Source organism: Trichoplusia ni, chromosome 9 (assembly GCF_003590095.1).
Source record: "Trichoplusia ni isolate ovarian cell line Hi5 chromosome 9, tn1, whole genome shotgun sequence".
Taxonomy (NCBI): Eukaryota; Metazoa; Arthropoda; class Insecta; order Lepidoptera; family Noctuidae; genus Trichoplusia; species Trichoplusia ni.
The window spans coordinates 11,699,562-11,718,982 of NC_039486.1; the positions used below are offsets into that span (position 1 = coordinate 11,699,562).

Consider the following 19,421-nt stretch of genomic DNA (forward strand, 5'->3'; position numbering starts at 1 on the left):
TAGTCAGAATCTAGTAGGAGTGCCAAGGAGTCTCACTAAGGGGTATCGTGTTGCTTAGGTAGCTGGGTTGGTCAGATCAGCAGCTGCATCCGCTTACATAGTTAGAAGGGTTAGGATGATGATGATGTCGTAAGGGGTTTCGGAAATATTCAAGTCAGTTTTGATCAAGTAATACCTACCTCACGCACTGTGATTTGCTGACCCATACGACTCGGCTAACAATGTGGTCAAAGTACCTTGTTTTTTTTTTTCTTTTTAAACTTGTAAGTCGACTTTAATGAATATTAAGCGTCTCGTTGACACTTCTCGTGACCTAAAGGCTGGCTTTTACCTCGCTCAGAGGATTAGCATTGCCATTCAACGTGGCAATGCTGCCAGCCTTTTGGGCACACTCCCAGCCGGCAGCGATGCCGATGAATGTTTTGATGCTTTAATTTATTTTTTTTTTTGTTTTTTTAACTTGTAAATATTTAACTTTATGTAGATTAAAAGATGTATATTGTAGAAAAGTACCTTGTTTGCATATTTAGATGTATTCTTTTACTCCTGGTGGGAAGATCAATTTGATCTGTTGTCCTCACGAACGTGATTGATTGCTCACAAGACTTAAGACTGATCAGTGTTACACTACAAGATTGACGGATGGTAAACAATTTTTTGGAGTAAGTAAGACTTTGTAGCCTATACAGCATTTACTAAAATTACGCCATTTTCTAAGAACCGTTAGTTCGCAATGAATGAGTAATACTTTAAGGCTGTTTTCTAAATATACACATTCACCACCGAAACACAATATTCCGAGTTTTGTGGAAAGGAATAATGATCTAAATAAACATTTTCACAGAGAACAATGGGATAAAAATATCTGCTTATTCATTACTTAAGGAATCTGTTTTTGTAACAAATATACGGAGATTGTGTGACTAATGGTAAAGGAAGATCGCGTGATGAAAAACTAATATAAATTGCGTAGATTGTAAACAAGACAGTTTTTTTATCAGAACTTCTGACTTTTCTACCAGATATTTTGTTTTTTTGGGGACAACAAATAAAAGATGAGCTTATTAGGGTTATTTGAAATCATTAATTTAAACTTAATAGGAAAAGGCAAGGACTATGAGAATTGTATAAGTATATACATTTCTTAAACATCATTTATAAATATATATTTTAAAAATTAACAAAGTTAATAGTTCCAAACTGTATAAACCTAGAAAGAAAGAAGAAGCGTGAAATGGAATTAGCCGCGACGAGACGGCATCATTCAGAAACAAGGAAGAGCCAACAATAGATTTTAAGACCTTGATGTACATTATGGAACGCAATAAATGATTGAGTATTGAGTATAGTGAGTCAGTTTCCACAATAACAATACATACATACGAACACAGAACTTCCACTCTCCTTAAAGTCGGTTAAAAACCATCCTGACCTGTCTCTGTGTCCCCTGCATTTCTCCAGGCACGTTCTGCGTGCTCAGCACCAGGTGCCTCGCCATGAGGATGTAGAACAACGCGATGACGGCCAGCGGCAAGGAGTAGTACACCAGGAACCTCATCAGCACGATGCCGCGACGGTAGCTCTCACCCCACTCCACTGGGTATGGATAACATACTAAAAACTGCAAAAAAAGAGAAAAATCACAGTTCAATAAAATTCAACTCATCTTTGCTTCCGGCGCCATGTGTGGTTAACCCTTTCATATACAATGCTAAGATACAACGTCTGTCGTTGTGTTGCTATCATACAAATGAAAGGTTCTATAGTAAATACGCAGGCACTCAATAAACCGCTTCCCTCTTTTACCCTCTACAACTTTTCCGTTCGGGAGCTATCATGCATAGACTGAAAGACACGTCAATCTTGTTACTTCTCTACCCTCCCTACCCTCTTTTTGCATCAGGGGTTAACAATTTGTACATACACATAACATGTATAAGCTTCACAAGAAAATTGTTGTTGACGCCTGGTAGCAACCGGTGTAAGATAGATCAAATCAAAACAAAAACGAAACAAGTTCATTCGATTTAAGAATGCAATAAAAATCAAAATTCAGACCATACAACCAACAAAAATAAAATATATTGAGTTATTATTATTTATGAGTAATGAAAAGAATATTTATGAATGAGAATAGATAATATCGGAAAATATGAATAAAAGATGTCGTAAAACGAAAATACTTGGTCTTGGCAAAATGGATGACGTTTAGGTCAGTAGTCAACCGTTCAATAATGTACAGTATGTACAAAAAATCTTGTCCGATCCTTGAAGGACAGATACGAGTAAGTGACTTGCGAGACGTGCCAAAAAGAATGTTGAAAAAAAACTAGGTCTTCATATGACAACAAAATATATTTCTTTGGCACACCATTAACGATAAATATTACTGCAAATTTTGGGAAATTTCCCTTACCTAACTAAACTCATTTTTAGGTAACCAGGCTGTCATGATTTATGAGTTTCCAGTTTTGTTATAGGCTATCCTTTTGTCCAATAATAATCATATTATTAGCAAATTTAAAGCGACACTACAACCCTTTAAATGGTCAGACTGGTTTTCTAATACTCGCTGTAGAGTCCTGTCTGTTTGCGAAAATTCGGAATTCTGAGTATGCACATATATGTTCATTCAAATGACAGTATTATATGGCTTCCCCGGAACAGCTTCTGCAGTTTATCATCAACAAAATACGCTCTAAAATGAAATTGCTCGATCAACCAGTACTGGATTTTATCGGCATTTAAATTTCTTATGACTACGAGTGACGAGAGCACCATAATATCGTAGTAAAAGTAACGGTTATTTTGATTATATCACCTGCCAATCTGCTGGTTACGATATGCGAGCTAGTGGGATAGGTTTCAAACTTTAAAAGCTAATAGCAACTCTTAATTAAAGGAGCGATGTAGCAGTTTGACTGTATAGATCCCCAAGTGGTTAAGGCCAACATGCCAAATCTGAGCGCGACATTTCGCATGTTCGATCCCCGCGTAGCTTTTTGTGGTCCATGGAGGATGGGTGTCTTTGTACATTTGAATCGAATTTTTGTGAAACGCCTTGAGAGAAAAAGTGACCTCAGCATTCAGACATTTAACCTACAAAGATTAAATGGTAACTCTTTATAAAAACTTGCTGAAATTATTTACGCAAAGTTTGTAATATTGAATGAAGTCTTTCACGCAAAAACCGCTGAACGGATTTAGATGAAACTTGGTGCATAGATAGTTTATGTCTTCGATAAACACATTGGATAGATTTTATCTTGATTCTATGTTTCCGTGGGATAGAGCCGCTGACATCAGCTAGTAAAAAGAAAAGTTCTGAAAGCAAGACCACGCCGGGTTGTCAAGTTCTTGCCACCGTAACTGCACATGCTGTATTACAAGTTATGGTAAGTTCAAACTTGATCTTCGGCTTGTACTCATAGCAGTAGAGTTCGATGGTCATTGATATTCATTTGAAGATCTAGATCTTGAGCTAAGATTGTATTTTCTTTGTTTCAGTTTCAGTGGAGTTAGTTCAGTTGGCAATAGAAGTTGTGTTATGTGTTCTAGCATCGTGTGTGAACGGTTTTACCAGTACGAGGATTCAACCTAACGTAAACAATAACCTGACTGATTTAAGTAAAAATCTTATGGTGTTAATCGGCATCTGTAGTAAATCATCCAATTATTTTTAACGTAAAGCAAATTCGTTTATTTCTTTATTCAACATCTCGAATAAGCATCTGCTTAACGATTATAAAACTAGAGCAGCGTCTACGACAAATATACAACCATAGAATTCATGCACAAATAACAGATAATCCTGTAGCTATTTTTTTTCTCTTGAATACAATAACTTGACATCGCAAACATGAGAAAGAGTTAAGCTGCTTTGAAAATAGCTACTATAACATTTAAAAGACGCAGCAGAAATATGTGGGAGAACATAATGAAGAATTAAACCCTTCATTAAAGTTTAGAATATAAAGTTTGGTCACTACGCCAATTGGTTCGTTAGAATAAACACAATAAGCCCGTGTTTTCGGCCGCATTTAGTTCAGAGAGACCAAATGCGGTTTCGCTCGCTTGGTTTGCTATTGTACTTTGGTGTCTGAAGCCCACGTGGGATTTGTTTTGAAAGCCTCTAGTTTTGTTAAATGGAGCAGAAAGTTTTAAAACCAAAGTGGAGGGAACGAAAAAATGATGTTTGTGGGAATTAAGGACTGGGGTTAAGTAAAGAATGGTATAGTAGTTGAAAAAACTGGTCAACTTTGAACCGGACTTATGACACGGACGGTAATTTACGGATAGGGTAAAGATAAACAAAAAATACAATAAAGATAGTCGTACATAAAAAATAGGAATGTTTCAATTGTTTTTTTACCTTAACTTTAATTTTTTATATTTTTGCCAAAATGGTAGTTATGAGTATTTCGACTGACCAGCTATCACAGTTAATGCAATACAACCTGAAAAAATAACGATATATAGCAGAGCACCATAAGGTTTCGTTTTAGAAAAACGGCACCCAAGAAAAGAATCGATTAAAAAAAACGTAATGGAAAAGCATAAGAGTTATAAAATTCGAAGGTATCTAAAAAGGGCGTTTGTTATAAAACCTTTTTAAATAAAATTTTCGCTTTTCAAAATTAGAAATTCAGGTATGATTCTTTGCGTACATTGAATAGTTGAGCTTCACCTTTAGAATCGAAGGTGATATAAGCCTAACAACTAACGCCCACAAGCACTTTTCTGTATGAAAAACTTCGTTCAAAATGGCTTTTAACCTTTGCGTGGTCCATTACACACAGAATTTGGATCTAGACACAATGTAATAACTTTGTAAGAGCAAAACAACAACAAATATTATATTACCATTTCAATAGTCTAGTCTTTACACATAGAATAACAAATAGGTTGGCGTCACTGTTAGTTTCATTTAAATCGACATTGAAAAAGGAGTTTCTATTCTATGTCAGTGTGTTTTTGTGTTTTCTATCTCTATGTATAAGATGTGATGTTTTTCTTAGGATAGGACCATGATTATATTATTTATTTATTTATTATACTGTGGAAAACTATCAGCTTAAAAGATAAAACTTAATAAATATTTTTTTTGTAACTAATGATAATGTAGGTTATTTGGAAAGATTTTTCAAACGTTATGGCTTTACAAGGGCAGAGCATCAGCTTACTATTTTCTCCTTAATTCCATAAAACCCTTCTTAATTTCAAAGCCTCCTAGTTCTTGTCAGAAATGGCAGAAAACAAAAGTATTACACGAATTTTATAATTTTTATAAATCAAAATTATATGTTGTATCTAATAAATAATCCATTAAATTATATTAACCTATTTGATCTAAACAGTATTACCAAAAATAATAAACGTAGAGGTCAATATTTATGATGAGAACGAATATTGAGCATTTGTTATTCATGATTATACAATTTTATTAGAAACAGGGTCGAAATTGTGATAACGCTTGTAATTATTAAAACTTTTGTTTTTCAAAATGTGCAAAAAAATATATTAATATTACAGCACTATTTAATTATTATTGATGATTGAAGTAAAAGAATTAAAGCAGAAGTTATATTTAATCTCCTTTAACGAAATGGCTAAATAATTATGGCTCAGAACTTGTTTTAGTGTCAATTGTACAAGCGTAAGCGATTGAAATTACAAATGGCAATTCTTTTCGAAAAGTCACGTAACTTTCATTTGTTATCCCAATACTTCTATGTCAGCGTTTGATAACCAGTATCGAGAAAACTTATTCTGGTATGACAATATGGTATCGACCAATCGTAACAACTGGAAATAACATAAGGGAGCCTTCTTCTTACCAGTGCCGTATTATCCATAAGGCACTTTAGGCCAGTGCCTAGGCAAAGTAGGCATCTAAAAAAAAGTTCGATAAATTTTTCACTGAATGAAAACACTTGAACTATAACACTTTTAGCACCAGTTCTATTTACCAGAATAGACAACAGTAGGTATACAACGACTACCCAAAAATAAAATTGTCCAAATCGTTCTCCGAAACTATTTTGCACTAAAAATTCAATTTCCCAGTAGTAACACAAAATTTTCCCATCTCATGTTATTTTCATCCAATTCCCAACTGTTTCGGTCTATTTCCAGCCGACCATCACTTTGCCTATTGGGAATACTCTAGCGACCTAATTGATTGCTTTGTCTACTAATAATAGTAGGTGTGTATTAACAAACATTTATGTAACTACTGAGTAAAGTTAATCAGATTCATATGAATAACACATTCAGTTCGACTTTTTTTTGGAACTAGCCTGTTGCCACAGCTGGGAAAACCCTTCTTCTTCGAATCCTCTGTGTCTTATGCAGTCCTGAATACATATTAAGTAAGTAAAAATGAAATATGTATTGACAGCTTCCAAGTCAAAAACGATTTCATACTTTAATATTTCTTTTTTTCCAACGTCTCCCGCTTTCTGCAGGAATTTAATCCTTTTGTCGCTGCGGGTGCACGTTTTAGAGACGACTTTCTATGATTGGCAACACGACTAGAAGTATTTCATCCGGAAGAGACCTAGACGCCAAATAAGAGCCTCCTACAAACTAGTTGAGGTTATGTGGCTAATAATGAGGTGTTTGTTTTTTTACAAATTGTAGAGCAAGGGCCCTTGAAACACTCTTCCACTCTATACAGTCTATGATTTTTTCTGTCTAGATGTTGTGGTGTGGATCTAGTTTGTCTCGCTATCTAATTTGAGGTTGTCCTTGTTACCGTTCCATGTCGGATGGAAATATTATTGAAATAAAAGATATATGAGTGCCTACTGTACGATTTTATCGTCATTATTAAATCTGTAATGTGCTTTCATCATTGATCTTCGCTTACTTTTCCGATTTCGTTTATAGAGTCATATAGAAAGAAAGTCTTTGTCAAGATCGTTTCCTAGTTATAATGAGTACATTATTTATTTGTGGTTAAAGATCGATCTCTTGATTTTAGCTATTACAAAATAGAACTCTGACGTCATATTGGTTGTGTTATGATAAGTTATTTCAAGGCTTTAGTTCTTGATTATGGATTTATGATAGTTACGTAAGAGAAGGGGTCTGCGTGGGCAGACTTTCAACAAGAAGACCGACTATCTGGTCAAAATCGCAGGAAAACGTTGGGTGTCAGTTGGACCAATCGTCGTCGAGGAGATTTTTGGGGAAGGCATTTGTACAGCAGTTAAATGGATTTCAACGTATGGCAAATTTAGTCCTACATTGAGACAATTCCCAATCTTGTTCATTTTTATCTAAAAATGAACAAGTTCATGAACTTCGGAGGTGAAATGAAAATGCTGAGTTTATTGAGAATAAAATCAGAAAAAGGATCTAAAAATAAGTGCTTCACAAGTTTTGGGATATTTAGCCTTTGGCAGGCAAGTAATATACATAGGTCTTACACAAGAATCAAATAATACTTATGTTTGTTTGTGCAAAAGTAAAGTTAGGTACCTTTCTGAGTGAAAACATGGATGATTGGCATCCTGAACATGTAGCAAGTATTTATGTGTCTAATGTATTTGACTTTGTTATAAAGACAGAGGACAGAGAAAAAAGGATTTTCTTAGTAATATATCAGACGATACCATTTTCTTTTGATGTCAAGAACCTGTATTTATACATGTTGTTTTGTTTTCGTCTCAATTTTTTAAATGTTTTGTAATTGGTTTTTACTTAACATAATTTATGATCTGCTTGTTTTAGATTCCAATATGTGATCTGATTATAAGGAGCAGATTACATTTCGAAAGAAATTCATCAGGGATATGTCTATGATTTTTTAAACAATTCTTTGCAGAAACATTTGCATTCATTCACTATTCTTTGCTTCTACTCGTATGTCGGCGTTTAGTCTGTTTTAATATTATTTGAATTTTGAAAATTCTTCTGGACCGCAGAATATGCAAGTTATCTTGCTCTAATTACTATTGGAACTGACGTCGATGCGAGTCTGACATGTCAGACGCGCACCATTTGCCCTTGCGCCCTTGGATATTTTGAATACCCTTTCCCGAATACCACAAAAACCGGCCATGTTCTTTACATACTAAAGAAAATCAAATGAGACAACGTGTGTGATCTATCACATTGAAGACCGTACCAAGCGTAGCGAAACTTCGATTTTCATTATTCTAATTTGTTGTTGGCAATAACAATATACATCATTGGTGAAAATGCCTGGTACCAAACACAACGGACGAACAAACGAATGGACAGGAACGCTTTGGTAATAGGGTTCCGTTTTTACCTCTGGGTATGGAAACCTTTAAAACAAGTATTGGATTGTGTGTCATTCTCCATTTTGAAACGACAAAAAAAAAACATGTCGCTATGAACCAGAGCCCTCTCTATAGGTACTCACTAAGATGCTTTATAACCATCACAATAAACTGCATAAATTATGGAAATTTATTTCGTTTTTTTATGACACATCTGAATAATGTTCTATTTTGATGTTAAATGTATGAGTGGATTCTGAAACGCATTATAGACTTGCGTTTTTTAAGGCTCCGAAGTCTTTAGAAGAAATCTTTGTGAGTGATTTGGTTTGATCTTTGTAACGAAGATGGGAAATAATTAGGAAAAATGGCTTCAGACACAAAAATATGAGTGATATGAAAGAGAAAAGTTTGACTTATTATTATCTATATTGTAAAATGATCGCAACTTCGAAATAGCGTTAAAAATCGGTTAACTAGACTGTGTAGAACTGTGAAATAGGCTATAGACATTCAGGAGATACAGCCTTGTGACATGGACAGATCTATGAAGCCTTATTAATAAGGGTCCATTCTACTCTTTGGGTGCTAAACCCTAAAAAACAGCTACCTTTCAACTCTAACAAACATGATAAGACTAAAAAAGTACGCAGATCTAGAAATATAAGAAGAGTCTTTGTAGAGACAAAATAACACCAAAGTAATACGCAAACGGCCCGAAGTATCAAAGGACGATGGATTCTAATATGAGGCAATAAAGCCAAGGAAACTTGTTTGGTTTTCTAATTATTCGGGCGAGGGTAGAAGTTATAACCCAATTAAACCTCGAAACTAACCGTAACTGGAATGGGATTGGTATCAAACTATGTAACTGTCACTTTTAATAACTTTATGGCAAAACAGGCTAAGTCAATGATTAAACGATATTCAGTACAAGATCAGCACAAAAATGTCTGTTTTATTAAACGGTTTTGCTAAGCCTATATTTAAAATCAAAATAACAGCACCTATGAGAATTAAGGACTCATTGATTTGTAAACCTGAGTACGTGGTGCCTGGCAAGGGCCAAAAAACGTTTTTTGCCTTTTAAAATGAAATGACTCCCGCATCATGTTATTTACCATGTTAGACACTCAAGTCACATGCATGAAGACATGGATCACACAAACTCTTCAAATCCGTGACAAAACATGCTAAGTGGGTTTGGCTTGGTGACCTCAACCACTCGGCTGTCCGTGCAGTCTGTCAATCGCTTATCTGCATTCTTTGCTATAGCTAGAATTTTATTAATGTCTACCGCTTCCAGAAGAGATAAATTTTATTCCTTTTCCTTATGCCTTATTAATCTTGTTGCGTATTCCATGGCAGTCAATAGTTTAACTGGGATATATCAAGTTTAAGTATCTGGCGGTTATTCGTTGGTTATCATTGAAGATTTTGACAAGAGTTTGGCAAATGATGTGTCACTCACTCAATCAATGTTAAATGTTAAGGTATGAGTGACATTAAAACGCTACTATAGGGCTGAGCAATGATAAGTTTGACGCACCAACAGTAGGCGGGAAAGCGGATTTCCGATAAATCCGTAAATACCTAGCATACGCAGTACACAGCCTCACCACGCGGTCGAGAGGATACTCACCTATACCAAAACCGCCCACCGAAGTGGTACGCAAAACCGTCTGTTGCATAATTGCTTTGTAGTCGTACTATGTACAATTTATTATGCACACATGTAAAACAGTCTGTTAAGGCTGTGAAGATTTTTTGTTTATTTCGTTAAACGACCATTTTATTAAGATGTTATAAGGACAGGTTCTTCAGATTTTCCGGAGCTTAGTAAGATGATTATTGTAAAAATGAGTATCAATAAATTTTTTGTCGAATCTTACTGATTTAAGTTTAATTACAAGGCAATCAAAAATTTTTATCGGTATTTAGATGAAACATCCGTTAAAGACTTCATAAATAATTTTCTGGTTCTGGGGTTTATTGACAGTGAAATCGGGTCGAAATTCAACTATAATCTATAAGCGTTATTGAATGATGGATAACTTAGAACTCTGAATTAATCTTTGATTTGGGGTAGCAAAATCTTCTAATTATTTACATGGGAACAAATTACAGTTCACAGCTATTTTACTAAAATATCAAAGCATATTTCACTAATTGATAGATTGTGTCTTGAAAAGGACAATCCATGATACTATATGAATGCAAAAGTAACTTTGAAGCTAAGCTATTACGGCTAAATCGCTAGACCGACTTTCATGGATCCACGGGAAATGGATCATTAGGATCAAAGGATCATTTTTCCATTATATTTGATATCCAAGCGGGCGGAACCGCGTGTTACCGGTAGATTGAGCGAACTGAGTTTTATGTGGTTTACAACATATTCTCTAGAAAGCATACATATGATATATTGTTATTGTTAAACTAATAACATAATAAAACTTTAAAATTAGTTCACCTGTACTAAAATAGGTAAGCTTGTTCAAGCCCATTCATCCACATCACAACGCGTCCAATCAGACAAACGTTTGATGAGCAAACCTTAGGGATTACACATTCATCAATTCCCAGTTCATACATAAATTATGTCAGGCACAACATAAATCTCATTTGGAAACTAAACGTAATGGATGGAATACAGGCCAAAGCAGACTTTTGCCGAAATCTAAAATCTTGGCACATAGACTTTATAAAAGTCGATATAACTTCGAAAGTCTGGCTGTACTACTTTAAATATAGATATCCTTATTGAATTTTGAAATGTTTGGAACTGTATAGTGTAGTAGAAAGATAACTTAGATCCAAATCGCAACCTAGGCGTCCTTTCAGTTCATAGTTGTTCAAAAGCAATTAAGAAAAAGGGGAGACGGAGTTAAAACAGAAATTTAAACTCTTCATCTTGATGTAGTTATGTCACAAAACGAATTGATAAAATGACCCAACTTAACCCTACACTCGCCAATTTTAGTGATCTTCGGACATCATCAGACGTTTTTTATCGTAATGTAGACATATATAAATTAGTATAAGTATCTGGAGAGCCCCAAGGAGATCGTTAACGAACTGAATAAATTTCTGTAACATTAGATCCTATTAGCCATCAGCCAGGATAAAATTATGAAAATATTTTCCTGCCTCTTAAAACGTTCTTTCAACCACAAGGTTCTAAGAAGGCCTTAACCCTTCAGGCCATAAATGTTATATTATAATAGTAACATTAGTGTGCACTTACCTGTGTTGTAGGATTAACGACGAACGCTCTGACATAGGAACCAACATACGCTGGCGTGGCTAGAATAGCTGCTAATATCCATATGCCGATGGCTGTTGCTACTGTCAGACGTGTCGCGCGCTTGCTGCCCCCTATGGACAAAAGAATAACAGTTATTTATATATAGAACATGTCATGCAGCTTTGAATTATTTAGAACACGTTTAACAGACTCCGGTATTTATAAAACTGATTTAGTCCACAATGACGAACAATTTTTTCTAAGAAAACAATATTCTGTCGCAAAAACGAGGAAAAATAGTTTCGAAAATTCTTTGGAAGGCTGCTATTGGGGAATAGCAGCCAGTAGCCTTTCAAAGAATTTTTGTCCTTTTTAAGGTTCCGACGCAAGCTTGACATGCAGTCACTATATTTATATAAATATACGCAAGAAACTGGAAGATATTGAACTGGATCTTGTATCACAAAACCTGGTTACAAATTTTGATTAGTTTGCAGAATACATACGGTAGTCATTTTTAAAGATAGTGGTAAGGAATAAAGTTTGATGTTATGTGAACATTCCTGAATGTAATCTCCACCTGCTAATAATTTTCATTCCAAACAGTTTAATATTAGTCAGGGACATATTTCTGGGTCTAAGTATTCCTAATCCTACTAGACCTATAAATACCCAACCTTACCGCTCTTACAATATTAGATATTAAATTCTCCGAATTATTATTACTTGTGAAACTCTTCCCTAATAAGGGTTCAATATGTTCACTACTGTTCACTTGAATGCAGTATTAAGCCGGGGTTATACGATACTCGATTACGCACACATTGGCAGACACAAGTTGCGCGCTGCAGACTCGTGCTGTGATTCGTCGCTGTCCGCACTCTCCGGTCCGCACCATTCCGTAAGTTTTGTACCTTAGCGGATCCCTTTGGGTATTGACGTACAGCGTCAATACTGTTGAGGACAGCTTAGTACCCCCGATGATTGTTCGTGCCAGTCAGTGGAAGGCAGTGCGGTATTGTCCGTAAAGAGGTTTGTTGAACCTTGGACTTCAGTGTTGTCATTGTAAGTGATAGTCTATTGTACCAGTGATGGTTTTCAAAGTCAGGAATTAAATGTAATTTTCCAACAAAATAGTTTTCAAGTTACCTTTGCAAATACAAATCATGATATTCAAATGAATAATAAATGTAGGTCACCGCCAAATGAATAACAATCAGATGATATTATAATACCATACCACACCCACTTTGTCTAAAATTTGCCAATTTTTACCTGCAGTTTTTGTTCTAACATACACATTTACATAAAACCATAAAAAAACAACTCATATTTAATAAAACCTTTCAACAAATGAACGTGGCAGCCCTATTCACAAACCACGTGACATGATATATTCCAATGACGTCACTCAGAACGTTTTCCGTATTAATCAGGATTGACTTATGTCGGTCTTAAGTCAGAGCAATGACAACGTATAGTCTTGATCGACGAGTGAGGGATAAGGCGGTATTGTTGCCTCGCTCCCGATATCCAGACTATTATGGAGTCAACTAGCTATGGGTCGCAGATTTGCCCACGTTTGTATTCATGGTGGTGGGGTATGGGCATTTTTTCCTTAGGGAATGTCTTGGTTTCTGTAAGAAGGTTGGGTTATTCGATAGAAATGTGCTTTAAAATTGGGCCACGTTTTTGTGATAACTATATTATGAAGTGCAATATTTTGGTTAACTAATAGGATTTTCTTCATTCCCTTTGTCAGTTTAAGGGGTAAAAGTACTAGTATTCTGTACAAAGTATTTTATTGGCCTTACATACATTGCCCACATATTGAAACCATTTCACGAAAGTATATCAAAATAACAAACATCAAAAATACTTTCGTTTGCTCAGTAAATAGCGGTTTAATAACTTGATCCCCTGTCAAAAGCAGGATAACCATTAAAAGGTGTGTGTATAAAGTTCCCACATTTCGCTGTTTTCATTGACCGTTTATTTCTGTTAAGCGAAATAAATAACAAATACGATTTGGAGTAAAACTTTTCTAAACAGCCATTATTTTGGCTTCTGAAAACCAGTCATTTTCTTTTACCGCTTTAGCCGGCAAAATTATGTCCTATAAACCTGGATTCTATGATATTTATATGCTGTGTGATGAATGAAGTGGTAAGACCGCATGACTGCTAAGTCGATGGTTTCCAGTTAGATCCCAAGGCATGCAACGACCTTTCAAACGTTGTGTTGTGTTTTGGAAGACAATAGTGTTGGGTCTGCGCTGGATCTATTTCCGGCTGTATCGGATTGCCGTAGTCCTAGTCGTATCATCGGCCTATAAGGTTCAGGGAATAGACAGTTCACCGGTTTTGACATACTGGTCAGGTCTTGAGACACTTGCGAAACAGTGGCCGAAAATCGGTCAGGATATTCTTATTATATTACTCTAGAATTTAAAGTAATTTCTGCCGTAAATCTCCTAAATATTTTCCATTATCGTCCCAGATATCTGAACATCCCAAATTAAGAACTTTTCAGCTATAAAAGCTACCTGAAATTCATAAATCACTTGGAAAATTACATTAACAATCGTGTTGGCCAATGAAAAGAACAAATCAAATGAAGTGTATCCGTTGATTTCAGATTTACCACTTAACTGGCTTCCTGATATCTGCTACCTACAGAAAGCAATATTCGACTTTATTTATTTTTATTACCCGCCAACATTTGGGATGAGTTAGTGTCTGGTCTCATGAAGATTTATTGTAGCCAAATACGAGAAAGGCTTCCCTTTAATTTTAAATTTTAAAATAAAAACACCTTTTTATTATTATTTTTACTCGTATTTTGAATTTTCTCCTTCACTAGGAGCAAATATTAATCACTGTCATCTTTCTAGACTTTCAGGCATTTTCAATTAGTTAACCTTGCATCCAGATGTGTAATCTTTTTTCTCAGGCAATCTTGATCAGACCAACTTGAATTTAATTAAAGAAGCCTATAATTAAATTCAATAAACCAGGAAGGGATCGTCTCAGATCTTGATAAATTATTTCCTAATCGTTAGGCTTTTGGAAAAGTAACAAATATTTTCCCTTTTCCCTTTAAGGGACAATAAAAGTTAATGGAATCAACCCTATTAACTTGAAGGATCGCACAACTGATAGGTATACGGAAATGTTTTTGTTTTATCGTAAAAAGACAAATCAAGGTTAAGGACCTGAGGACATAGACTTTGTATGCGGAATCGTATGACATAAGGATATATTGATGAATTACAGTGAAGTATTTTCAACCGAAAAAATGTGAACAAAGTATTATTTTTCATTTTCTTTTGCGGTAATCATGAAAAATGGAACGCAGTAGGAGTTTGCAAAAAATAAATTGCTTCGTATGATATTTTACACACATAAAACATTTTAGAATCCTTCTTTTTCCGTCAAAACAAATGAAAATTATCACTTAACAGTACACTTTTAACTGTCAAGTGATGTTACGCGTTCATTCACATATTTCATATTCTTTCACGTTACATCATCATCTATTTTTTTCTAGTCTTATATTTATTTGTTCATTAATCTAAAAGACGATATTTTTTTTAAAAGCTACCGTTTTGTGGAATACTTTTTTTTACAATGATTACGTTTCCACCGACGCGGACCTAGTTGAAGTGGGGCGAAGCGTGGCTTGAATTGCTCAGAAACAGTTCTGACGATTTCAAGCATTGTGATTGGCTGATATTCGGTCCGGGAATGCTGGTATGTTCAAATACGTGTGTAATGTTATTTACAGAATCAAAAGCCATGAAACATACGATCATTATTCATTGACAACAACCTTGGACAAGACAAACAGGACTTGACTCCCACGCCTTAATCCGCGTGAAATATATACCGTCACTCGTCTGGGATAAAAATAACACGACTTCCCTTGGGTAAGGTATTCAGAGTAAATTGTAACGAAATCCGGTTTGTAGGTATACCTTTATAGCTTCAATAAAATAAAGTTTTCTGATTCTGCTTCCTGTCACCGACTTACATAGTATTGAATGTTTACCTGTTACCTTATAACAAGCTGATTTAATTGACTAATTTAACATTTACACTAAAACCTTTTCTTATTTGGTGGTTATTCTTTATTGTATACCGAAAAAATGATTATGCCATCATCCAGACTCTGTAAAGCTACGAAGATTTTTGTGGACAAACGAAAACTTCACTGTAAGCATTCATAAAAAAAGCAACAGCTAAAGGAGTCTGCCCACTACACCGTTCCATACCATGACCGTGCTATGAACAGGTCAGGAAAAAAAATATTCTCTGTATTAAAAAGTATGCGACCATGCCCACTAGCCCGTGCCGTGACCGACCAGCATCGTCGCCTTTTTAATACTGACGATACACGTTCATAGTACGGTCTTCGGCCTTTACTTGTACGTTTTTATTGAGATAGCCCGACTAGTTTCGAACCCAGCCAGAGTTTTTAACTATGAGTAGAAGTACGTTAAATATGAATCATCCTCTCGAAATTTAATATAAAAAAGTAGTTGATTCGTTTAAAAAGCGATTATAATAATACGAATTCATTTCCAATACCGCCGTCTTTGCTTAAGTGTGTACCAACGAATTGTCTCACAAAATTAATGATTGTAATACAGTTTGTATCTCTCGTAAGGAACCAATTGTTCCCATTCTAAGTTATCTATCACCATTAAACTGCTACAAATCCAATTTAGTTGTACTAGGCCATCAGGTAACAAAGCAGTTCTTCGGAACACAAAATGGCGCTTAATTTTTCCCCGTGCCTTGTCTAGTGCAGGTGTAAATCTCATTGAGTTACGACCCACCTTATTTACTGGGTACTATTGCCGGCTAGTTTATGAACGGTAAACAAAGGCGATTATAACATGACCACTAGCCACTAACTGTTATTTGTTTTTAGGTTATGTTTGGTTTCTGCGTTAATTTGTAGGTTAGGTTTTATTCATTACGTTCGTTTTATGTTTTGTTCTAACAGCTGTTTGAAAGGTCTTAATGCGAGAGTAAAAAGTTTTTGCTTTTGAAAGAAAGTTGTTCATTTTAATACACAGACGAGGTTTTTAAAATGTATTATGAATGAATATGACCGGTCTTTGCTGAAACATGTTTCATAATTAGAAAAAAGAACTAGAGTACAAATTAAGTCGACATTATTCAAAAGAACATCGAATGAGAGTTCCAAATGCAATTTTCAAATCCTTTCAAAATATAAAGTATAAGCATTTTAAATTCAGAACATCATAAAACATGTGTTCATTACGTATAGGGATGAGAATTCTATTGCTAACGTTGTTGGCAATATGTAGAACACTCGTCGTCAAGTGCAACACATAGTTAAGTGACGTTCTAAAATTCTATTTGCCTCTACGTTCCGCTTGACAATGACAAAGGCAGCACGACACATAACGGTGACATTTTGCACAGCGTCCGTCCTGAAAACGGCTAATAATTGCAAGTCCGTATTACGTGTAAGCAAATAGTGACAGCCATTGTGGTAAGCGTTTTCGTTGAATGTTCTTGCTAATGATCCTTGCTCATCAGTTCTCTGTTGTACCTAATTATTAATATTTTACATTGTAAATACCCTAAAAAGTATTAAATAAAAGGTGGAAATGCTAACACAACGTCAAATTAGATTTTTTTTTAAATATCTTAATACTAAAAAGTTTTCATGAAAATTTCAGCGAGTACAATTAGAATGTATGATCATAAGATGTCACCTTATCCAACGTAATAAGTGCATAAGTAGGTAAGCCGGTGAAATTTGGTACAGAGATAGAGTTGACCTTGAGAAAGAACATAGGTTTATCTCGGACTTTTGAAGAGTTCTCTTGGAAACGCGATATAACCGAACTCGATGCCGGCGAAGCCGCGTTAAAAAAGCTAGTTACCTATAAGCCACGAAAACACATAATAATACACTTGAGGAACAGCATCAAAGATCGTTAAAAAATAACATTCAACTTTAAATTGAGAACACCGTCGTTCCAAAAGACTGGCAATTCGATACACCTTTAATTTAAATTAAAAACAAATAGTTGCGTTACGTTATACGAATTCTTTAGTTCATAAAATAATAACTTGAAGAAATCTTCTACCATTAAAACTCCTTTCTCTACTTTTCGATGTTTCCCGTTAGACGTAGAAAACTATTTACATACTAGATTGTTGATTGAATGTAAACAAATCATTCGTATCAGAAGCACGCATGAAGTTTCACGAGCACTTGTACATTGAAACGTAAACTTTCCATAACACATAAATCTCGCTATTGGATGTTACAATCAATTATTTGATGCAGCCAAGGAGGTCTGCTTTGAATAACCAACAAATAAAATACAAAGAAATATATTATATGCATTTTATAATGGACACAAAAAACGTTTTAATGGCTTCACCTACTTCTTCGTCTCTTAAACAATTTTTTATGACAAAACTGATGCATGCTCACAAAAACGTCTGCTTAATAAAATAGTTCTAAATTTAAAATCATAACCTTTCCAATTTTCGATCAGATTTTAAAATATTGGGCGTCGCGTCGCTAGAATCTTTATGTTGGACCAACTTAGGTTTATTCCAATAACAGCAGACCTTAATTAAGCGACATCTAGTGAACCAATATTTAATTAGCTTAAGGACAAAGAATGAATTGTAAGGACAAAGTTTGAGCTCACGGTCATTAACCTCGGTCGCTTAGTTCGAAATGCGTCTAGAATCAGAGGTTTAAATTCTTCTAACACACTGATGTTTTTAATTACAAGCATTCGCTTTCTCAGGCACTTGTTAAATTAGTATTAAGTTATTTGTGTGGCCTGTTGGTCTAGTGGTAAGTAGCCCTGACTGCTATACATATGGTCGTGAGTTCGACTCCCGCCCGGGACAAGTGTTTGTGTGATGAGCGCGTTCGCGTTCGTTCTGTGCCTGGGTGTAATTTATCTATATTATGCATGTATTTACAAATATATAAATATGTTTATCAGTTGTCCAGTATTCCTAATACAACCTTTGCTTAATTTAAGAATAGATAGCTTTGTCTGAAAATTGTTTAATGTTGTATTAATGTTATAATTGTTGTGTTAAATTGTATGTAATGCAGAGCATGTTCCAATCTGTTTCAAACTTGCGAATACTGCATAACGATAAAATCGGAACATCTCTTACCAAAGCTCTCAACAATACTGTAAACATAATCAGTTGGTGGTTTACGTAAATATTGACTGCTCGATGCCAGCTCGTTAGTACTTCAACAATAATATTGTAAACAATGTATTTGCGACTAAAACAACGCATACTGTGGAATGTGCATAACTGTATTCGATAATCTCGTCTACATGGATTGTAATGAGCTACTGTGTCCGCTAGATGGCGGTATTTTGTTACAGATAGTGATTTTGACGTTTGAGTTCGGACTAATGAGGTTTTATTGAAGTAAGAGGGAACAAAAAACACTTGAAAATATCTGTAAAAAGTCTATTGGTATTTATTTGATAAGAGCCAGCGCTGCCTATCTGCAAAATAGACAGAGAGAGAGTAGCAATACAGTCTTGCAACTGTCTCGCAACAGTCTATCCACTGTTTTGTTGTCTGCTTTTTCTAAGACTCCGATTTCATCAGGGTAGGATAAGCTTTAGAGTTTCAGAGTAAATTAAATTATTATTTAAGCATAAATAAGATCTTATTCTTGAAGCAATTCTATTACTTCTGAGCAATGCCTTGCTAAAAAATTCTAATCGGAAACATAGTTATAGTAAAACACAGGCTATAATCAGAATATGTTTTTGAGAAGAATAACTTTATCGTTTTTGGATAAAATTAAAATATTACTTACCGAAGGCGTAGCGTTTACTCGTATCAATAGCAAAGTGGTATAAATATAAACTAGAAAAAAAT

The 19,421-nt window shown here is 35.0% G+C and overlaps 1 protein-coding gene across 1 annotated transcript in view; it reads right to left on the minus strand.

The window, feature by feature from the left end:
• The window catches only part of LOC113497315 (neuropeptide CCHamide-1 receptor-like), a 193,934-nt gene that overhangs the window by 11,380 nt on the left and 163,133 nt on the right, over positions 1-19,421 (minus strand). The window contains exons 5-6 of the mRNA XM_026876822.1: positions 11,500-11,630; positions 1,433-1,621 (exon numbers count right to left, since the gene is read on the minus strand). Of these exons, the coding sequence (XP_026732623.1) occupies positions 1,433-1,621; positions 11,500-11,630 (320 nt within the window). The remainder of the gene's footprint in view (positions 1-1,432; positions 1,622-11,499; positions 11,631-19,421) is intronic.